Source organism: Chroicocephalus ridibundus, chromosome 2 (genome assembly GCF_963924245.1).
Source record: "Chroicocephalus ridibundus chromosome 2, bChrRid1.1, whole genome shotgun sequence".
Taxonomy (NCBI): Eukaryota; Metazoa; Chordata; class Aves; order Charadriiformes; family Laridae; genus Chroicocephalus; species Chroicocephalus ridibundus.
Window position 1 is genome coordinate 30,808,585 of NC_086285.1, and position 22,305 is coordinate 30,830,889.

The window sequence follows — 22,305 nt, forward strand, 5'->3', positions numbered from 1 at the left end:
GTAACTTTGAGTTGCCAGAACTCAGCGGGACCTTCCAAAGCTGTTCCAAAAACTTCTTCGCAAGACCTTGTCTGGCATACCCCCGATGTATGATGATTTAGGTCAATGTACCTGGCAGCCACTATTATTTAAAACAATTTAAAAGGCAAAGGTTCTGTGTTCACACTTTCTGTTTGGACAGCTGGAAGATATGGCAATTTTTTTACACTCTATTTTGCGCTCCTTGGGTCAATATAAAGTTGTGCCAGAACCAAAAGCCAGTGAAAGCAATAGCCAGGCCTGAGGCTACCAAATTCACATCATTTGGCATTTGCTGGTGCCCTAAAGCAAGTACAAGCTCTGTGTAAGTCCTGAGCATGCCAGGAATCTGTTAGAGGTTTCTTACACATCATTTTATAGTTAGGAACCCACAAAGTACTGTGGTCAATCTTGCTGCATGGGGACCTTTGTATGGGCACCTCAGGGACCTTAAACAGTGACAGGCCAAAGACTCAGATGAAGGTCTACCAGAAGGACAAGGGACAACCCCATCCCAGCTCTTGCCAATACTGTTAGGAGTTTGGCCATGCCTGGTTAGAGAAGTAGAGTCAAGCCACCAGCGATCAGCATGCAGGACTTTACTTGAACTGAATAATGAAGGCTAAGGCCTATTGCTAGCTGAAACCTCTTAAACTCTCAGAAAACACCAGGAAGTTCCAAGGATAAAGGGAATAAATGGGCTGGCATTGGCCCAGGCAAAGATATGTGCAGACCTTTTTTTCTGAGTGCTTGTTTAGGTGAGGGAAGGTTGTTTTCTGTGCTGATCATTTCCTGGACCTGCAGCCAGGTGACAGACACACTGCCATCAGGGCTGTACTGCAGGTGGCCTCACATCTGCCCCAGGTCTGGGTGGCTGCTGGAGGCAGCCTGTCTCCTCCCAGCCTCAGGAGAAGCCTGGCACCATGCTCCAGACTCGTGATCAGCCCAAGCTGGTGTAAGGACCTTGCTTCCTCACCCTCTCCCTGGAGCCCTGCCCCTATGCTTGCCCTTGCACTCTGATATGTGGTGTGAATCACAGTGTTTCCCTCAGCCTGATACATTCCTGCAGCTGGGACAGGACTCCCAAACCAGGCAGAGCTCCTCCCTGATCCCCCAGGCTCCTTCATCCCACAGCTCTTGTCCCTTTGCTGCCCCCACAACTTCACACAGGAGTGGTCCTCTGTGTTGCCACAGACACTGGGTAGTGGTTTTCACGGACCAGATGCAGGCACACAAAGAGCAACAATCACAAGTTATTCACTTCCAAGGTGCTTCACTTTGCTCTGGCACATCACGCGGGGAACACCCCACTGCCCATGCCCTGAATAAACATCAGCTGTACATGCAACCTTGTGACACGAGTTACAAAACCTAATTGTGGTGATGGTGTGTCCTCGCTTCCTACGACCTTTTTTGCTGACCTGCCACAGCTTTCCTTGCTCGAGCATGGGGCTTCCCCTAGGACATAGCATTCGCGAGTTACTTCCACTGGAGCTGTCAAACAGGGAACAGAAAATAAGGATGGTGAAGGCCCCACAAAGTAAACTCAGGGGTTTTTTTTCCCGTGATTAAGGCAAACACAGCTTAGGTGGAGGCCGGGGCCCACACACCCACAGGCAGCACCGCAGCCGGCCGCTGGCAGAGAAAGTCGGGGCGGCGGAGACTCGCCCTACGCCATCTCCCGGTTTTCCCTCCTCCTACTTCTACCCCGACCCCCGGTGCCCGGTAGCACCCCTCAGCCCGGCCACCGCCTCACACTCGGACGCCCCAGTTCCCACAGAGAACCGGGCCCAGCCCCGCCCGCGGCCGGTAGCGGCGGCCGGGCCGAGCCCGACGCGGCACCGCCTCCCGCCGCTCCGCGCCTGCGCAGGCCCCGGATCCGGGGTTTAGCGCTGGGGAGGTTGCGTCGCACCTGGAGCCTCCGTTCCTGCCTCCCCCTCTCTGCCCGGCCCGGCCCGCGGAGCCCGCGCCGCAGGTGGGGAAAGGCCGCTCCGGCGGCGGCGGGCCCGGGGCAGGAGCCGGGCGGAGCGCGAGGTCCTGGTGGCGCTGGGCGCCGGGCGGGGGGGCCGCGGCGGTGGGTCGTGGGCTTCGGCGAGGCCTGGGCCGGCCCGCGGCGGGGTCTCGCTTACCCCGCGGCGGCTTCCCGCGCCGAGACCCTCCTCGCCCGCCGGCCGGGCGGGTGTAAGGGCCCTCCCGGGGCAGCCCGGCAGCGGCCGAGCTCGCCGGGCCTTGGTCTGCGTCTGGCGGCTGGAAACTTCGCCATGTTTGCGAGGGCAGCCGCTGCTCCGGCTCGGCGAGCGAGGAAACCCGTACATCTCGGGGAGGTTCTTGACTCCTGTGTTTTTGGCAGCGCCAGACTCACCGGGCAGGCGGTGTCTGCTGAGGGGGGGGTGGCTCTAAAGGGGCGGTGGAGGGCAGCGGCGGAGGTGCCCGCCTGCGGCTGCGAAGTCATTGCCTTCCCCGGCTGAATTCCCTGTTTTGGAGGAGCCGGTGATGTTGGTGATTAAGACACGGCTGATAAAGTAGAAGGTGGTTGCGATTCAAAGTCTCTCGCTGTTTTTAAAAAGAAATAGGCTACCCTAACTTCTTGGAGAAGCATAGCAATCTCTTTAACTCTACGAAGTTTCACTGAGTTTATAAACAACAAGTTTTTTTCCCCAGGTCTTGTATTTAACTCAGGATGCGGTGGTTCTGTGTGCCTGGGACATTGTTTGGGTTTTGCACTATCCCGCTGCAGTGCTATAGCAAGCTGAAGGGCGCAGCCTTAAATAAAAGCCGCTTATCACAGCATTTTTTTAATTTAATGAACTCTTTCTAACAAACTGTGAATTCAGGGGAAATCCAGACAAGTCCAAGGAGATTGGAATATATACAACAGTTGCGAGGGAGAGACTAGGTCAAAGCACAGCTGTTAAGGAGGTAGGGTTTGTGACTTTGGTGACAGTACAGAGACTGACACATACGAAGCTGATGTATTCTTGGAACTACTACTGTTCAGCATGTAAGTGCTGGATAAAAGAACAAAATTTTCTTGAGTTTTGGTCAGCTGTAATAAGTTCAGTGCTTAGTTGGAGGGGAAGCATGTTAGAGGAACACAGTTCACTTGAAGGTGGTTGTCTTGTTTTCTCATTTTTGAACTGAGACATGTCTCTCCTAAGTTTCTGTCAGTAGAATAACAGTGTTAAAATCTAATTATAGAAGCTCAGGTACAGTTGGCATTGGAGGATACATCTGCATTAGTATTTTAATTCAAATAAAGGGTGTGCCCTTGAAATGAGTTCCCAGTCATCCTTACTTGCTGCACCATGGTTCACACCACAGTGCGATCTGGGAGCGCATGAATTCTTTTCCTTTTGGAAGAAGCTAAAACTAGAAGGTGCACTTCATTTGTGAGTGGGTGTTGTCAGTCTAGACAAGAGCTAGTATGAAATAAACACTCAAAGCCATGTGTAGTGTGGTTGTTGGATCCTCAATAACTGTTAATTTCTACAGAGTTGCTGCTTGTTCTGTATTTAGTCCTTAATGTAGACATAGCCTGGGCCTACCGTCAGTAGGGCAGGTAAGTTGAATACAGTTGTAGCACAACAGCACCAGGGACTGATGCCTAAGCTTTCAGACCTATATCTGTGACAGCTGTTGCCTAAGCTGCAAGACTCAAGTTTCGGAGCTGAAAGGCTGTAGGTCAGCTACAAAGAAAAGAGTAAGCAAAAACCCCATGTGTAATAATTGTCAACATTATAAACAGCTCTTTCAGAAAGTTTTTTTTCAATAGCTCAATAGTTTTACTTTTCAATTCAACAACTTCTATTATTGAATGGCTCCCATACTTATAACATTTTAAAAGTGCTGTAGCAGCATAAGGATAAATAGTTTTCCTTCTTGTAAGGGTTTAATGACTTAAATCAATAAAATAATGCTGCGTATTTGGTGAAACAGTAGCTAGGACTTGTTGGCATTTGTCTTTTCCCCTCCTCCATTCACCTAGCCTTTGTGGCAATATAACCAATTAATGTTGTGCTCATGTTACCATCACCATATTTAAGATCTTCCTGTTCTGAGTGGTTGCTTTAAAATATTCTTTCTGACTTGTTTTGCTCTCTTAATGTTCCTCTTAGGACTTCCTTTCTCAGTGAACCAATGTGATAATTACTAGCAGCTGCTTTAAAAATGGCACTTAAAATGGAAAAAAACCTTAAGTTTTGCATATTCTTTTAAAATCATCCTGTTCCCCAAGACACTGGTGAACTGAGTGGCTGGTGTCTCTGTGTTAAGTAAGTAAAATGGGTTATGGGGATAGGCTGGACAACTGATTGCCACTGCTGCATGAATTTTATTTTTTTTAACTTTGAGTTTATTTTCCACCTGTTGCAAATTAGGAAGGTTTCCACTTGCATCACTTCATTACAGCCTTTAGTTTCAAGTGTTCTGTGTTTCAAGGTAGCTTCAGTATCATGGCTGAAAAGCTACAGCAATGAGAAAATTTTAAAACTTGCATACTTTTGTAATTAATACTACTTTTTTTTTTTTTAACAAGCCTTTACAAATGCTACATATTGCCAGCAGCTATGTTAAAGTAACTCCCATTTTTTTCCTTGACTTTCCTGTGAATCAGTCCTCTTCTGGGTTAAAAGGGAATCGTCAGTTTAAACACCTGGAGATTTATATTTCTAGCTTGGCAATGAGTAGCTGATCTCATGTTCTCAAAACACGTCCAGCCTAAAAAGCTTATTAGAATTGGGTCTGTAGTATGTGTAGAAACCACTGAAAATTTCAAACTTGCTTTCTAGAGCCCAGTCTTGAATAGTTTGGGGGTTTTTTTGTACAAAGATTAATGTGTTGTGTGAAAGTCTGTACAATAACAGTCATTTGAAAAGTACTGCTAGAGTGTTGCAACCTTTAGCCAGCAATTGTACTGTTCTAACTTAAAAGCTTCTGGTTGATCTCCCTTCAACCATTGCATATTGGAGGGTCTGAACAAAGCTCCCAGGCAGGTCAGGTTCTTACAGCTTGGGATTGACTCCAGCTTGACAGGGCCTTTGTGCTTTGCAGGTTTTAAGGGATCTGAACAGAGGGCAACAGGAGTCTTTTCAGAGTTACTTGATGCGGAGGGATAAATGCCAGTTATGTTTGAATTGTTCTCCCTGAAAACTTTCTTTTTGACTTTTATTTTTAGACATGGGAAAATCACTTTCTCACCTGCCTATGCATACGTGCAAGGAAGATGGCTATGATGGAGGCACAGTGTCTGATAATATGAGGAATGGGTTAGTTCACTCAGAATCGCACAACGAAGATGGCAGATGTGGAGACGTATCGCAGTTTCCCTATGTGGAATTTACGGGAAGAGACAGCGTCACCTGCCCGACTTGCCAGGGAACAGGAAGAATTCCACGAGGCAAGTTTTCTTTATTTCTTTCTTTAACCTATAAAATCTACCTCATAACCATGTGCACTTGTAACTATAATAATCAGTAACAAATAGCTCTCCTAGTCAAGATGAAGTTTTTTCATCTTTTTGACTTCTTAGCACCAAGCATTTTGTTACAATTACACTGGATGAATGAAACAAATTGAGTCAGCTTTGGCTGTTACCTGTTGGGTCTTCTGTCTTTACAATGCCAGTGTTTCTTGCTTCTCAGCTTTAAATTCACACATAATCCTAGCTCTTGCAAGTTGAATTTGCAAACCTTTATTTTTGTGATATTTTATTGCATCTCTTTTTAAGTACCTATTTTGAAACTATTTGAATCAATATATAACTTTGCAAAAACAACTGCAAATACAGAGTGTGAAAGTATGCCTGTGATACAATACCTTTTTCCTCGTTATTTATAGTGAATTTTCTTGCCCTCCCTTCTGCCAGTGCCCCTTGCTTTCCCCTAGGCAGAGGGACCCCAGCTGGGAATTGAAAATATATAGGATCTCTGTCTGCCTTGGGAAGGAGTAGTCTGCAGAGCATTAGTTCTTTGTCCCTGACTGTTTTGTTTGCTTGCTGCCCTCATCCTTTGCTTTTCCTTTTCTTCTAATAAAATATTCTGCTTTATTAAACTTCTTTCCTATATGATAAGCCGCCTGAATAGCTGTTTAGAAACAGACCTCGCTGAAGATCTTCCCTTTGACTGTGGGGAGGAACTGATGAGAAGGTTTTGTGTTTGGGGCTGTTTTTTGAGGGGAGAGGGGAAGAATTAATTGTTCATAAAATAACCGCATGACTAGTAAGGAAGACTGTAACATGTGACATGATGGATAAACTGCATAATAAACACATGAAAATGTGTTTTGTTACTTGGACAGCTTTACCTTTTCAGTATGATTAAGTATGAAAGTAGGACTGTGCTGTTTTGTTCAAAGGTTGAAGATGCTTCATTGAAGTTGAGATAAAAATCCATTTTTAAATTGGTAAAGGTTTTTTAGAAGGTTGATGTTACATAAAACTGCCTGCTTAGTTAGCATGCTTTGCGCAGCTTAGTGATTCAGAATGGAATCACTTCGAAGTGGTTGATTAGCTAAGTGGTAATGCTGTTCAAATTCTGCATTTAGCTTAAAAAATGCAAATCTGACTTGGTCTTGAGGCGCCTCTGTTGTCATATGGATGAATCTTAATTCCATTTTCTTGTATAGCAAAAGCTATAAAGGCAGATGTAGTCTGTGTATTTTCAACAGCTCATCTGTGTTTTTGTTTTTTTAATTTTACTGTTAAGATATCCCGTTTTGAAAATGCTGTCTCATGAAATAACTTGTTGCTTGGAGAAATTCCAGTAAATACTTTTTTGGCTTCCAAGGTGCTGCAGCTCAGTCCCGTGAGAAATGGTTGCATATACCACTGATTTCCACAATGTAGTATATGTATAACTTGCGTTGCCAAAGCCACACAAATTGATACATGTATCTGGTTTTAAACAAACCTGACTTCTGTTTTAAGAAGAGTACATACAGAATGCCTTCTGGATCGGTTCTTACTGCCTGAGCTTCTGAGTGTTTTTTTCCTGTGATTTTACCTGGTCTGGCATAGAGAGCTGGAAGCTGTTATGTACCTCTGTTTCTCTCGAGGAAACGGTGACAGAGACATGTCATCTCCTGTGCATGTATGCAGCAGAGAGGCAGAACTTGTTGCTGTTTTGCTCTTTGTGGGCTTGGTGTTTTTTTCCTCTTGGTGTTGTGTAAGCCATACTCTTTTGCAGAAAGTGACATAAGCTACAGTAGTGTTCTACTTGGGTCATTATCTGGAATTTAAATGTTTATCTTTAGTGTTTATTCTTTGGTGCCATTAAGTTATAACGGGCAGTCTTTGTTTGAAGTAGCTGCAACAATGCTTATTCTTTGTTGGTTTAAATTCTGAAAGGGTGTTTTTGTTTCCAGGGCAGGAAAATCAGCTGGTAGCATTAATTCCATACAGTGATCAGAGACTGAGGCCAAGAAGAACGTAAGTTAATAGTTGTCGTACATGAATCTACAGTCAATTCTTCTATTCTAGTTAAAATTCAGCAATTTAAAGGAGATAGTGTTAAGAAGAATTAAGCAAAAAATCACTGGAATGTTTTCTTGCGTTCAGTATTGGAAGAACCCTGCTCATGAGTAATATCAGCCTTAACCTTTAACTCTTGGAGAGTTATTTATTAACAGGTGTGCATACTCCCATCACAGTATGTCTTATGAAGCCAAGTAATACTGTATTATCTCTTCATGTAATTATTTATCTGAATGTCTACAGTAATTATGCAAGTATTTGTCAATCTCTGTAGCATTTTAGTTGATCTAAGCAGATACATATTCAATGTTAAAGTCTGAGCAAAGTGATAACTTCTTTGAGCCGCTACTACAAAACAGGTCGCCTAGAAATTCATCTGTAAAGCTAGCAAAATCAACAAATTCATCATCCTGATATAGTGCTGCTTTTTTTTTTTCTTTCCCCCCTGGGATCTACTTAAAGGTTTAATTACAGTGCTCAGGGCTTCTTGTTCTGACACTTCTTGTTGGTTTTCTTTCCTTAATGTTTGGGTGTTTCTATAGTAAATAGAAATGAATGCCAGGGGGCAAAAATCCCCCAATAAGTTCACATAATACTATCCTGGATTGTATATCTTATGTAATAGTAGTACGAATTTGAAACAAAATTGGAGCTGAAATAGAGCCTTTTATTTGTGTACTTTTAAAATTATTGTACATACATGCCCTTTTTAGTATTAGGTTAATTGTGAATTTTGTGTTCCTTAGCAGGAGTCTAACACTTTCCCTGAAAGTCTCTTACGACTTGTAAGAGCTTTATTCTTCTTTCTCGGTGTGTTTTGCAAGAGTCCTGCAGAATGACAAAAATTCTGCTATAAATAGACTTTAAGAGGAAGTGCTTAAGTTTCAAAGCATAAAAATATTTACCTCTTCCATTTTCCTCTGTAAGTTACAGATGTTGGGATAACCACATGTTTGAAACTTGATTTCTGGTGTGTATATACAAGAATAACATCTCTTTGAGACATAGATGTGAAGTGCAGCATAGTTGGGTTTTTTTCTCCCCTTCGGAAGCCAAGGGAAACTATAAATAGACTGAACTAGTTGTATTGACTAGTCATGCTCCTTATCGCTTAAAATAACATGCCACTATTGCTTAATGTGCTTTCGACTCTGAAATGTGCTCTCTTTTTATCTTCTGCAGAAAGCTCTACGTGACTGCTTCTGTAATTGTATGTTTACTACTTTCTGGACTGGCTGTATTCTTCTTGTTTCCTCGTTCAATCGATGTTGAATACATTGGTGTGAAGTCAGTATATGTCACTTATGAACAGGGTAGACGTATAATATATCTAAATATTACGGTAAGTCTTGCTATCTGTTTGGATGTTTGTAATGGATAAATGCGACAAGAGATACTACTGTGACAGTTTAATATGCATAGAAATTGTACCTAGCTGGTAAACTTAGTTAGTGCCTTAAGAAATACAAGCAGTTAAAATTACCAGTTTGAAAAATGTAACTGGACCTGCTGTAGCTGGTTCCTGTAGCTATAGCTAATAGAGGTGTAGTTGCAAGCTACCATTGGGTCTTCTGTTTTCATGGGAACACTGACTTTACAGTTCTTTACATTATTTTTGGAATATGTGTGAATGTAGTGTGTGTATGTAGGAATGTTTTTTTAAATGCTTCCTGGTATTAGGCATCTGTCAAAATTGGTTTTGAGGAAAAATAATTTCTTATCCACCTTAAAACTTAGAGTTCTTTCCATACGCTTCTTGGTAATGCAGTCAATACAGGATTGCATAAAGACTTTTGGTAGAGTTCCTTATTTTAAGTAAAGCAAAGCAGCCATGAGAGAAAAGAGTCTTATGATGGCTAAATTTCCTGGAAGGAATAATTGAGGATAGGAAGAACTGCAGTATTTGCAATGGAGGGTGGTCACCATGGAAGTTGTACAGACATTTGTGCTTCTCAATATATGCCAAAAAAACATGAGGAGGAGAGTAAGTGATGGTCCCTTACACCCCTCCCTCCCAATCCTAGAAGTCAGGAAAATATACTTGCCTAATTTCAGGTATTACTGTCTCAGGCACAAATTTCAAAATGTGTATTCATCAATATACACCAAATGAATAGCCGTTACTGTTTTGTGTTGTGTTTGGGTTTTTTTCAGAACACACTAAATATAACAAACAACAACTATTATTCTGTTGAAGTGGCAAATATCACAGCCCAAGTTCAGTTTTCAAAAACAGTTATTGGCAAAGCACGGCTAAACAACATCACCAACATTGGTCCTCTGGACATGAAACAGGTAAATAGAATAGGCTTTCAAAGTTGAATACATGTTAATTTTCATATATAGATCTACTTACTTGTGTTTTCGTTGGGTTATTTTTGTTGTGTTTTTTTTTTTTTTAGATTGACTATATGGTGCCCACAGTCATACAAGATGAAATGAGCTACATGTTGTAAGTGTACTGACCTCTAAATATCTCATGGGTCTTAGTAAAAAATTATAGTGGTGCTAAAACTGACTTTTTCCAGTCAGCAGAAATGTATTTGCAGAGATGTTGTGCCATTTACTTTGTGTGGTAGCACTGGGGGTTGTACGGTGGATCACATTTCAGTGTTTCGCTAGCTAGTCAGTTTAGGTTCTGTGTTAGCTATAACTAGCTAGTTGTTTGGATCCTGGAGAGTCCTGTAAAATCGGTTTAGGTTGAATACAGGAGACCTGAGAGACCTGAGGTGTCTGCGTACGATCATCTGGATTCAGCAGACCTGTGTGATGAAATCAGCATCATACAGGGCACTTCCACCCATTTATTTTAGAGAGCTAGGTCAATGTGGAGTTCACCTTCAATGTAGTTTCCTAGCTACAGTTTCATCGTGTGTGGTTTTTTTGTTTCGGTGTCTTTTTGTTTTTCTTTATTGGTTGGTTGATATGTGTTTTTTCTTGGTTTAATTTTAGACAGATTTATTTCCAGATGATCTGGACTTAAAAAACAGTACGTTGGTTTTGTAGCTCTCTGTTCGTCAGCCAGGATGTGCTGTTAGGTACAAGCTGGCTTTATATTATGTTACAGGCTGTCTATATTTTGGATTAGAAAAGTACAATAACTGAGAATATCTGGCATTTGGTCTAACTAAATCTTGTTTTAAGCCTAGTAGGAAAAAAAATAAAAAAAATTGTCATTACTATAGATACCAATATAAAAAACTTATAATACCAAATGTCTTATTTTTATTTTCATGTAATTTGGATCACCTGTGTCTGTTCACTGTTTAGTACTTCACTATATGTTTGTTGGTGCTGGGGAAAAGAATGACAATGGCATGCAAATATTGTGAGTGGCTGCCATGCCACCCTGTTGAACTGGTCACATGCCTTTCGTTCCAGAGCTGAAAAATTTGTGACCAAGAGCAATTGATTTAAGGACGGGGGTGGGAAAAGAGTATGCACTTATATAGTGCTCTGTGTAACTGGTATGTAGGTGCACGTCAGAAAATGTAAGTTCGAAAAGGTATCTTGCAAGAAAATAATAACTCTGGCAGTAACTTCAAAATCTCTGCAGATTGGTAAAAGGTCATTCTGCAGAATGCAGAAGTGGATGAGTGCAAAAAAAAAAGGGAATTTCCTAAGTTCTTGATATTTTTCAAGCAAGAACAGCAAGCCCCTCAAGACCTTTTTTTGATAGAAGTTGCTGCTTTTACATGAAAAGATGCTGAAGTTGGCATAACATTGATCTTTTGTTGTAAATTTTCCTTTCTGTGTATAAATTTAACAACATGAAGTGAAATTGCAGCAAATTGTGTCTATATTCCTTCATAGTAGAAGTCTTCATCAGTGACGAAGTGGTATTGACATTCTTTAATGTAGTCGTTGAGGTTAACTTTGATTAGCTTTTGAAAGATGGAGTGACCACTGTCTCACAGGACACTTTTGTTTTTTAGATAATTACCTGTAAAAGCTTGATGCAAATCTAACAGCTGTTTTTCTTTTTTGCAGTGACTTCTGTACTTTAGCATCTATCAAAGTGCATAACATAGTAGTGATGATGCAGTAAGTATGGAAGCTTCCTAGTTGTTGGAAACAACTTTAAAAGCCATGTAATTCTCATTGAAATATTACTCAGAAATACTTAATCCTGGAGTCTGTGCATCATAGATGAAATCAACTTGTTTTCTAGTGTAGTAGCTTCATAGTTCTTGAAACTGAACTGTGTCTTTCATCTGGTAAAGACACTTGAATAGGCAGAACTGTTATTACTCTATCTGCTCTGCAGTTGGGCTGTAGCTGCGGAGCTATCAAGGTCTCAAATGCTTTGAAATGAGTTTGTGTGCCAGCCACTGTTCAAAAATTGCTGAGATCTTCGTGATCTTGAAGTGGTTACAGGCTGCTGGTACTCTGCCAGGGTCTGCTCATTGTGACTGATTGCATAAATAGCAGCATGGGGGGGCTTTCTTGGGGCGGGGGCAGTGTGTGGCAAGAGGGAAGATTTGTAGACCAACCGTGGCTGTAGCTTCTCTAATAATCGTTTGCTTTCTCCTTGCAAAGCAAGGTATTAATGAATAAACCTCAGCTTTACCATCTTTAGGAAAAAATAAGGCTGTGCTCAGGAAAGCAAATGTCTTTGATGGAGAAAATCTGTTGTGGTAACTAGTATTGCTTTTAACTTTATTTAAAACTTTCTTCTTAATAATATTACATATTTTGTTCCAAAACTTTTTCCTTAAAAACCCTGGTAATGTAGAAACACTGATCTTTAGAATAGGGAACTTAAGTCCCTTACAAAACAAATCTCTCCTGTTTTGTCTTTTTCAGAGTGACAGTGACAACTTCTTACTTTGGCCACTCTGAGCAAATATCCCAGGAGAGATACCAGTATGTGGACTGTGGAGGAAACACAACCTACCAGCTGGGCCAGTCAGAATATTTAAATGTACTTCAGCCCCCGCAGTAAAAGCACCTGTTGGTTAGTGTGGAATGACTGCGGTTGATGCTTGCAGAGATCCTTTGAATAGGACTGGTACTACGTGAAGGGGAGAGTACGTGCATGTAAAGCATAGCGAACATGGTGACCCGTTCACTTTAGATGCAAGGAGGGAAAAGGTGCAAAATGTATATAGATGCACTTGTTAAATGTCGTGTTTTCCCCTTCTGTTTGCTTTTTATTACTGTAAGCACTTCTGTCAAGTTGTGTGGTGGGAGGGAGAGGGGGAACATCAGATTCTTGAACTGAATTGGGACCTTTCCTCACAGTGTGGTACGTCAACTTAGAGTAACTGTGTGTGTGTCTGTGTTTAGGTGAAATGTGTCACTAATGAGCGTTTTAGAAAAATTGATACTCATAAACTTTACGTTTATACTTCATTTCTTGGTATTTGCTATTGAAACTGGCAGTATTACTACTTAAGTAATAAGATTACTTTGAGGTATCTGGGTGTGAAACTTCTATTAGTAAACCGGTGGCAATAGCTCTTTAATTTGGGATTCTAATTTTCATTTGTTATACATGATTAGAGGTGACGTGCAGCCTGTGAAAGCCAGGAAAGCTCTCTTGGATGACACTATATTTGAATGTGGAATTTCTAGAATCTGGCATCTTTTCATTCATATTCCCTCCTGCTACCTCTGGGATGTTATAAGGAGAACGTACGTTACTAGATTTAGAGTTGTGTTTAAAAACAAAATAAAAACCAACCCCCAGAGGAAAAATTCAAGATTGTAGAAGATGTATGGGTAAAAAATTTGACTGTGTCATTCTACCTTTTTTTTTTTTAGCAGACTTTTGAGTACAGCTATTAAAATCAAGATTGTGCAGTTTGAACTAGGTGGGAAACTGTTAGAGCATGGGTTTGGGCAGCTTGATGTAAGTTTTCATCATTTCTATTGTTTTAATATACTGTGTATCTAAACTACTCGTAAGTGTTAATTTGTTGGGGTGTCTATATTTAGTCTGCAGGCTCAGTAAGCAACACAGTAATCTGAACCTCCAGAGCACTTGGTTCACATCAAAATTATATAAGGGAGAATAAAGCAATGCTTTCCATAAGAGTAAATGCTGATGTAATCATGAGACTGACTTATTAACAAAGCTATTAAATAGTTTTAGTAGGATAGTTTGCACAGGGAGAATTTCCGGGGTTATTATCAAACATGGTGATTGTAAATTTGGTGTCCAAAGCTGCTTGACTTCTGAAGGCTGACTGTTCTAAGGGTTAGGTACGAGACTTTTTAACTAGATCATGATTGTTTTATTTCTGAATTAGATAAAATGCAGCTGTAAGAAGATACCGTTGAGACTGTTGCATTGTAATGAATAATATATTTTTTAAAATAGATGTTGTGGTTTTCATGCTGCCCATCTCCTGAAAATAAGCTACATAAAATGAATTAGAAATAAACACTATGGAAAAAGGCTCTTGAGTAACTTCTTGCAACTAACAATCTCTTACGCTCCTGTACTTTCAGTGAAGATACATGTCTAAACTAATTACTCTTTTCTTTATCGGCCTTTCTTAGGTGGACCTAATTGGGTGGGGGTGGTGGGGAAATATCGATTATGTAAGACTGATTTAAAAGAAATGAAGTCGCAGTAGAAAAAAAAAACCCACTCCTCTGTTTGAATTGTTATGAGAGCTTATGCTGAATATCTATGAAAAATTTTGGAAGCTAAACTGTCAGTTTCATATAATTGTTGATAAGATGAAGATGTCAGCTTTTGGCTTTGGAGAACTTCTGGACCTGGACTAGTCAGTTCTGATGAGTTACTGTAGTTATGTTCTGAAAAGTATTCTTGAATCTGGGCACTAAAAGTAAACCTTCTTTATTACAGCTTACAATCGTGAGGGAAACTAGTCCACAATTGACTTTAATCTTCCTAGAGTGTAGATGAGGTTCAGTCCTGTGGCTGATAGTCTGAAAAGATACAGGTGATAACTAAAGGCCGGGATAGAGAGGAGCTGTCTAGAAGCAGAGAGGTAAACTCTTGTAGAAAGATTTGTTTATATCGGAGAGTAGGGAGAGAATTCAGGTTTAAATCATGTCAGATCTGAAGTCAGCCAGCAAGTGATATGGATTTTTTTTTTTCCCCTTCTAGGCCTAAGTATTTACACCTAGAGTGGTTGGGTTTTTTGTTTAGTTTTTGGTTTTTTGATTTGGCTTTTTGAAGTAGAAAAAGAAGAAAACATCTCTAGGCAGATATTTATATCAATTTAAAACAAAATTTTTCTTCAAAGGATAAAGGTAATCTAAAAATAACTGGAATGGCACAATGATGAAATTATTTGGGGACAGTAGTGAATGCCGCTTGAACAAGCGTGGAGGGGGGACGTTACACAGTGTTGAGACTCAAGCTGTCCTTTGACAGTTTGGCAGACATGCTGAGTAAAATACATACGTCAATCTGTGGATCTTGCCTTGCATGAAATGCTTGGTATTGGCTAATTTAAAATATAGAATTATGAGCGGAATAATTCTATGTATGTGGCGGAAGGGGGAAGATACAACTCTTCATGTCTGTCATCTGGGATATCTAATGCATGTAAACTTTAACACCATCAATTTGTAGTTAGACTTCCTGAATGACTAAGAGTTCTCACCTTAAAAAATAAAGGGTGAGGTGAAGAATCCTATTGATGAATCCTCAAATTAAGTCAGTTATAGGAGAATCAGGCTTAAGGTTCTGCGTGTGCTTGTATATCCTTGTAAAACTGTCAGCTTATTACTAACCAAACAAGGCAAGTATTTGAATTTACTCATTTTAATGTAGCATCTCATCTCATATGAGGTCAGCATCTCATAAACAGGTCAGCATCTGTTTGAATGTTTAACTTAGACTTGATTTCTGTGGTGGAGCTTGGAAATATGCTAAGGGAGCAAGGGAAGTCAGTATTAACTTGTATAACTCTTTAAACAAGCTATGAGAATAGAGCCGAGTGACAGACCTGTAATTATCACACTTTCATTTTTTTATCTTGATTTTAAAATAAAAAAGGCAAGCCTTTCAGTTCACTGTAAATCAATAAGTACAAATTCTCTCCAGAAGGTCAACTTGAAGAATCGTAATTTTTTTTTATGGTTTGTTTTCCTGTATATGAGGTAGTTCCTGAAGGACTTCTGAAGTGATTTCACTTGTAACTTCCCCATAATCTTCAAAAACTATCAAATATGTATATGCTGGCACTGTAGTGTTGTGTTTCAAGGGATTTATTTCTAGTATAATTCTTTTCACTTGAATGCTTTGTAGCAATTCCTGTACCAAAACCTGTTGCACTTTAAAATGAAAGCTCTGTTTGTTTTCTCTTAAAACAGTGGTCCAAATGTTGCACTGTAATGGCACAATTGAAAAACAAAACTTAATGTATTCTGTATAAAATAACTGTAAAACTTCAAAACCATTACTTAAGGTAAATTAACATGGAACACTAAAATGTGTAAGAATGTTGGCTATTTGGGTATTCTGACATGAAAAACAGAACTATTTTATATTTTAAATATGATGCTTATCATATTTTAAATATGATGCTTTAAAAATAAGTGAATGAATAAAGCCACCAAACAAACTCAAAAGATCTAACCATCAAATATCCATTTGGAGAGATTTAAAGGGAAGCGCTATTACTAAAAAAAGTGTGGTACCTGACACTTACTCTTGAATTCCTGGTGTGGGGAAAAGCCTGTAGAAGCTCATTCATAACTTCTTTACTCATTGTGATTATTGAGGGGACAGTTGCTTAATTCTTAACCTTTTGTGAAGACGAGCGTAACTTTTTCCTGCGTGGTGCAGCTTTGAAGTTCTTAATGCACTTCTGATTTGTGCGTGACCTTGATATTAACATTGTGGTGTTTATATTTTGCAGCCTTCTGTTGGCAGACTTAAATACATGCCTTAGTTGACTTTGCTCCAAATTGTCCTTGAAGTTCTGCAAATAAATACATTTTTTTCGTAGTTGTACATTGCAAACACGACTGGGTTTTTTAGCGTGTGGTGTATAAAGCTAGCCATTTAAGCACTGAATCTCTAAGTGCTTGGATTGAACTGTTGAGGTCTTCAAGCATCTGACTGAAGTGTTATGCCCTCATGATGGGAAGGATAGTGGTTGGAGTAGTATGCAAAAGATTTCTAGATTCAGAAAATGTTAAAAGAAAAAAGGTTATTTCTTATTTAGCATTTGAGGCTTCATTTTTTTTTTTTTTCCTTTGTGGGTTTTCTTTTTTTTTTGGTGGTGATGGGGTGGTTAGTTGTGATCTTACTTTTCTTCTCACCCCCCAGATCTATAGTGGGACATCTATCTGTTCCCAGGCAGCATCTTCTGAAATCAGTGACTTGTTTCAGAGTTGGGCAGCTACCTGAAGCTTAACAGCAGTTGGACTGGCCCGTGAGAGTTAAGAGATAAGTAAGACTAGCAGTAATACCTCTGAAAACTAATTACTTTTTTTTTACTTGCCCGTATAACAAAATGCCACAACCCTGACAATACTGCCAGGCTTACTGTTACTTCTGAAAGGGAAAGATAAGTAATGGAAGTGCAACCAATGTACTTCAATAATGGACTGCTGCAACCAGCAAAACGTTTGTTGGTGTCGGCCCCGATCATGCCAAAAAATCTAGGTTGTTTTTTTGGCTTTGGGGGGAAGGTTTAAAACCCAAGCCAAAACCCAATGAAAACACGTTGAAAACAATAATTTGGATATGATAAAAACATCCAGTGTTTGTCTACTTGAGAAGTCACCTTCCTATTTTACCTTGAGCTGGGGAATTCTGGTCATTGCCAGCGGGGTAGTTTGGGGTAGCTTGTTCTGCTGCCCTACAGATTTTGTCATGTAAACCTGCTTTTCAGCCCATAAGCAGGCCTGTTTTACAGGAGCAGTTGCCTGCAAGGAATCTGCAATTAAAGTTAGCGTTGGGCCCTGCGGCACAGTGCGGGACTGTTTGGAGGCAGTAACAGGCTGGTTCTCGTACTGTCCCCTTCCACCAGCCGTCATAAGGGTCTTACAACCTGGATACCTACGTCTTTTGGGTACTGAAACTGCTTTTACTTTGTATGAGCAGGGATATTTAGTGCCAGACATGCAAGTATATTATGATGCCTGAATATTTAGGGTCTGACTGTCAGTGATTTAGTTCTTTTTCTTGTTTTGTTTAAGGAAGCAAACTTAACCACTGTTAACATCCACTGTACAGAGTGTGCATATAATAGCTTGAGATATGTATAGAAATACTAATGAGTGATAACTATTTTTGTAATTTAAGAATTGTAAACTGTTGTTCTTGTAACTGTGTAGCAAACAATCTATTAACTTAAGCATGATAAACACTATATAAGTCAAGGGGTATTTGGGAATGACTTGTGGGAGACAGAAGCTACCTTAATGTAAGTTAACTGGGGCAAGGGATTTTGTTATCTAGAGGTTCAAAACCTGGAGTTAATTTCATTATGAATATGTTTCTAGACAGGATTGTTTGACTCAAAGAATGGTATTAAATTTTCTATTAAAAAAATCTTGGGTCATGTATCTCTCTTTTTAAACTGACTTAATATTTTTCTCTCCTCCTTCACTCTGCCACAAGCTTTCCCCCTATCTCCCCATATTTTTTTTTACACAAGCCTACATGTATTTTCAATGGCATGATTTCAATTTTTGTAACTACTGGCATTCCATGATGTCTAATTTTTTTTTTAATATTGTGTTTTATCTTAAGTCCACAATAAACTGGAGTATCTGAAAGCTAAGCACCACATGTGAATGAATTACTTTATTGTACTAAAGTTAGTGAGTTAAAACCCTAGGCTGTCGTGGTGGGTTGACACTTTTTCCCCTGGTGGGGTGGTGGACAGAAGGTCAAAAGCAAGAAAACTCAGACTGTTTAATAGGACAACGAAGCTGTGCACAAGCAAAGCAGAATAAGGAATCTATTTCCTCTCAGCCAGCAGGTGTTTACAATGGGAAGACAAAGACCATAATCCTGAATATCCCTCCTTCCTCCTCCTTTCCCTGAGCTTTTATTGCTGAGCATGATCGTAGAATAGTTTGGATTAGAAGGGACCTTAAAGATGATCTAGTTCCAAGCCCCCTGCCCTGGGCAGGGACACCTCCCACTAGACCAGGCTGCTCAAAGCCCCGTCCAGCCTGGCCTTGAACACCTTCAGGGATGAGGATCCACAACTTCTCTGGGCATATGATCCTATATGGAATATCCCTTTGGTCAGTTGGGGGCAGCTGTCCTGGCTGTGTCCCCTCCCAGCCTCTTGACCACCCCCAACCTACTCACTGCAGGGTTGGACGGAATTGGAGGGGGGGTGGGGGGAAGAGGGGGCGGCAATGAAAAAGGAAACTGCTGTATGAGCTCTGCTCAGCGTTAACCAAAACACAGCACTATAGGGGCTGCTGTGAAGAAAATTTACTCCAGAGGAAAATTAAGCCAGACCCAGTACAGCTATTTGCAAAGTTGCTATAAAGAACTGTTATATCCTAAAGGCTTTAATCTTGAAAAGCTGGACGACAAAGAACACGGCTTTATTTGAAGCATTCAAAACATTCATAGCATGTTCAGATTTTACAGATTGTCTGTTACAAATGTTTTTGAACAACTTAATGGGGCTTATCTAAGGTTTCTCCTGGAGAAACTGGTTGTATATTCATGACTACTACATTGGTTTTCTGATATGACTTCTAATGGATAAGTAACAGAGGCTTAGGGCGTGGGGGGTTTTCAGACTGTTTTGTTCAGCTTGTGGATCTCTAAACTGCTTTTTTTTTTTTAAACTAAGTTTAGATGGAAAACTTAGTCGTGCTTGCTCTTTTCTTTCTCCTACAGTCCCTTTTCCTTCCCAGAGTTGTCATAGCTGTTGTCCAAACTTCCCTATTTAGGCAAGCCCATTATTGAACACTGTAAATTGGAGAACATTAACCTTTTAAGCAGTATTTCACTTTATACAAATAAGAGCTTGAAGACATGTGAAGAACTGCTTCTCTCTTGTTCTGCCTGTCTGGGGACAGGTAGGCAAAAGTATGTCTTCAGCAGTGAACAGTTTTATTTGATCCAAATACTTCAAACTACATGGTTTGGATTCCTCTCCTGTTTGTTTTGTTGTTTTGTTTTTTTTTTCCATCCAGAGCACGTAGGGGAGTACAAAGGTGAAATCCTACCAGGCAAATTTCAAACATCACCTTGTCCGTCTGGAGAGCATGAAAAGGATTGAAAAGGAGTACACTGACAGATGGGGATAGGTAAACAAATGTGAATTTGGAGAAGTTTAAAGACCTAAAAATTGCTATTCCAGAACAACCGAAATAGATGTTTTTGAGACCTAACTGCTGAAAGATCTGACGTCTTCAAATGGCCTAGTTTCAAAGACCCAACAATTACAAACTTCTGAAAGGTTTTGGGGGTTTCCCTGTCTGGCTGTAGATTGCTTTCCTTTTACTTCTCAAGATTCCATACAGCTTTCTGTATAAGGGTTGGGTTATGTTACTGTGTTACGTGGGTTATTACTATGTTACTGGGCTTTGGGTACACTTGTGATGAATGACACTAATTGCCTTCTAGCGTGAAGACGATGTCTATCTCGCAACTTAAAGAATTCCAAATCACACGTTTAATTTTGCTAGAAGTCTCTTGATGTCAGGTGAGGTAAAGATCCCCATACATTTTTGTTTTGATTTTTTTTTTGTTTTGATTTTTTTCTTTTTTTTTTTCCCCCCCTTCTTCTCCAGGAATCCCTGCCTCGTGAGCCTGAAAGCTGAGATGCCTCACTCCTGTGTATGGGTAGCAAGTGCCACACAGCTTAATGAGTTGTCATGGACACTGTGGAGTTGACACTGCTCCATAACGGAGCCGCTTTTTCATGAACCAGTGAATCACCTAATACGGTAAAACTAGAACTTGATTAAGGAGCTACAGCATCACTGTAACGTAACATTCCACTGGCTACAGTTATGGGTATTTGAAGGGTAATGATGTTGATTATTCTTGAGGGATTTTTGGGAAGTAACACTGCTATCAGCCCTAGCAATACAGTTGAGATTGAGAAATGAATGTAATGTGCCTTTATCTGACTTTTCCTCTGAGAGTCGTACCACGAGGCGGCTGTTCTGGTACTGGTGAGAGGTGTGATATAAGAGTTACTTCAATAGATAGTAATATCTAGAAAAACAGAAGGTAAACACCCACTGACTGTTTTTCATGAGTTTTGGAGGCTTCTATACTACAGGGATATAATCATTTCTTAAACATTAAGTCTGTCTTAAATAGCTTAGGTTTGGCGAATGTTAGTGGCTGCCTGTGTGGGGATCCATTTAATTGATCGAATTCACCCACCATAACTGTGTGACCAAATTTTACATTTGATGTGTTTAAACGTGTTGACACAATCACTGCAGCTATTTCGCTTTCCATGCTGATGCTGAGTTTGTGAACTTTTCAGCAAATACGCAAAGAAATGTTAAAATAAGCCTTAGAAGCCCGCAACGTTGCTGCAGAATATAGATTTTAAAACTTGTACCATTTACAACCACTCTTGCTGCCAATCCAGAGACGGGGCAGAGCTGGTATTTCCATGCTGCTTTTAACATGCTAAGTGACCTGACATGCCTGACTCTCCTGTGGACGATTGATGATCAAGAGAGGATCCCGGCTGCTTTGACATCACCACCACCCTGTATGGGGTGCCAGGATCCAGCTTTTTGGTACTGGTAAATATTCTCAGGAGCCAGGGCTGAAGTGTTGCCCTGCGGATTTTGCGAGGGCCAGCAGTGTCCATGGAGGGACCCAGCAGATTTAAGCCACTCTTTGGTTTCTGGAAGCAAATGATGCTGTTGTGTAGACATAGACAGTGTCTTGCTCCTGCAGATGGCTACCAAGCTTGCCTTTGGTTTGCTCTCACTAAAAATGCAAAATAGTAGGGGAGAAGGGAACTGAGACTTAGAAAAAATAAAATGTGCTAATCTTATGTTGCATGCTGACAAGTAGACTGTTTGATATGCTAATACTTGAAAAATCCTATTTAGACTGAAAGCTGGGCTTCTCAAACATGGGAGGGATTCAATTTCCTTCTCAAAAGAGCGGTAGAAATGCTGAACGCAACTCAAGGTTACTTAGTAACCTTGGTGAGACCAGTTAAACCCGGGGGAAGGAGTGTGCAGGGTCCTTTATTTAAAAAAAAACAGAAAGAAGCCCCCCCAGCCCCTCAAAATAAAAAAAATAAAAAAAAACCAACTAAAACTAAAATAAAAAAAAACACAAAAAATAAAAAAAAACCCAAACAAACAAAACAAACCACCACTATTATTGCTAATTTACTTGTAGGTATAACAGATTGCTACTTACAGTGCAGTCTGAGGCACCCTAATTTTTATTCTGGTGCTGTTTCATCTTTTTTTCTCTGTAGAAAACTAACCTGCCAGGCTCGGCGTGCGCTGCTGCCTTCCCTCAATAGATGGTGCCCGGAGCTTGCGGCATGTGCTGGGGGCAGCGGCCTCCTCGGCGAGGTGGGTGCAGTTCAGGTGATGCTCGAGGAGCTGAAAAGTGCTCGCTGAGGAGGGGAACCTGGTTAAAAGTGTGTTTCTGCTTCGCAGCCTTTCACTGCTCCCCCCTGTCCCCCCCCCGCCCAGTGTTTAAGTGCAACCAGAAGGAGAAATAACGTTTCAGAAAAGAGCGGAGCTATCCCGGTTGAACTGTTCAGATGGAATAGAGTTTCAATCCAATAAATCCAGTACATGATTTTCCTTCGGAATGAGTGAAATATTTCAATTCAGAGGTCTATTTTGGATTTTAAAATGTAAAAGACCTGAGTATGTATTAACTGAGTAGCAGTTAATACATACAGAGT

At 40.5% G+C, this 22,305-nt stretch overlaps 1 protein-coding gene across 1 annotated transcript; it reads left to right on the plus strand.

Annotated features, from left to right (window-relative positions):
* The first annotated feature begins 1,880 nt into the window (after positions 1 to 1,880).
* On the plus strand, positions 1,881 to 18,207 carry TMEM106B (transmembrane protein 106B). The gene is made up of 8 exons (XM_063324920.1): positions 1,881 to 1,993; positions 5,192 to 5,413; positions 7,378 to 7,441; positions 8,669 to 8,828; positions 9,641 to 9,781; positions 9,889 to 9,938; positions 11,477 to 11,530; positions 12,293 to 18,207. The coding sequence occupies exons 2-8, from the start codon at positions 5,194 to 5,196 to the stop codon at positions 12,429 to 12,431; spliced, it is 828 nt and encodes a 275-aa protein (XP_063180990.1). The 5' UTR covers positions 1,881 to 1,993; positions 5,192 to 5,193; the 3' UTR covers positions 12,432 to 18,207.
* The last annotated feature ends 4,098 nt before the right edge of the window (positions 18,208 to 22,305 follow it).

Coding starts and splice junctions, on each gene's coding strand:
- TMEM106B (XM_063324920.1), top strand. CDS start 5,194: ATGGGAAAATCACTTTCTCACCTGCCTATGCATACGTGCAAGGAAGAT. Junction 5,414..7,377: donor AACAGGAAGAATTCCACGAG/GCAAGTTTTCTT, acceptor TTTTGTTTCCAG/GGCAGGAAAATCAGCTGGTA. Junction 9,782..9,888: donor GTCCTCTGGACATGAAACAG/GTAAATAGAATA, acceptor TTTTTTTTTTAG/ATTGACTATATGGTGCCCAC.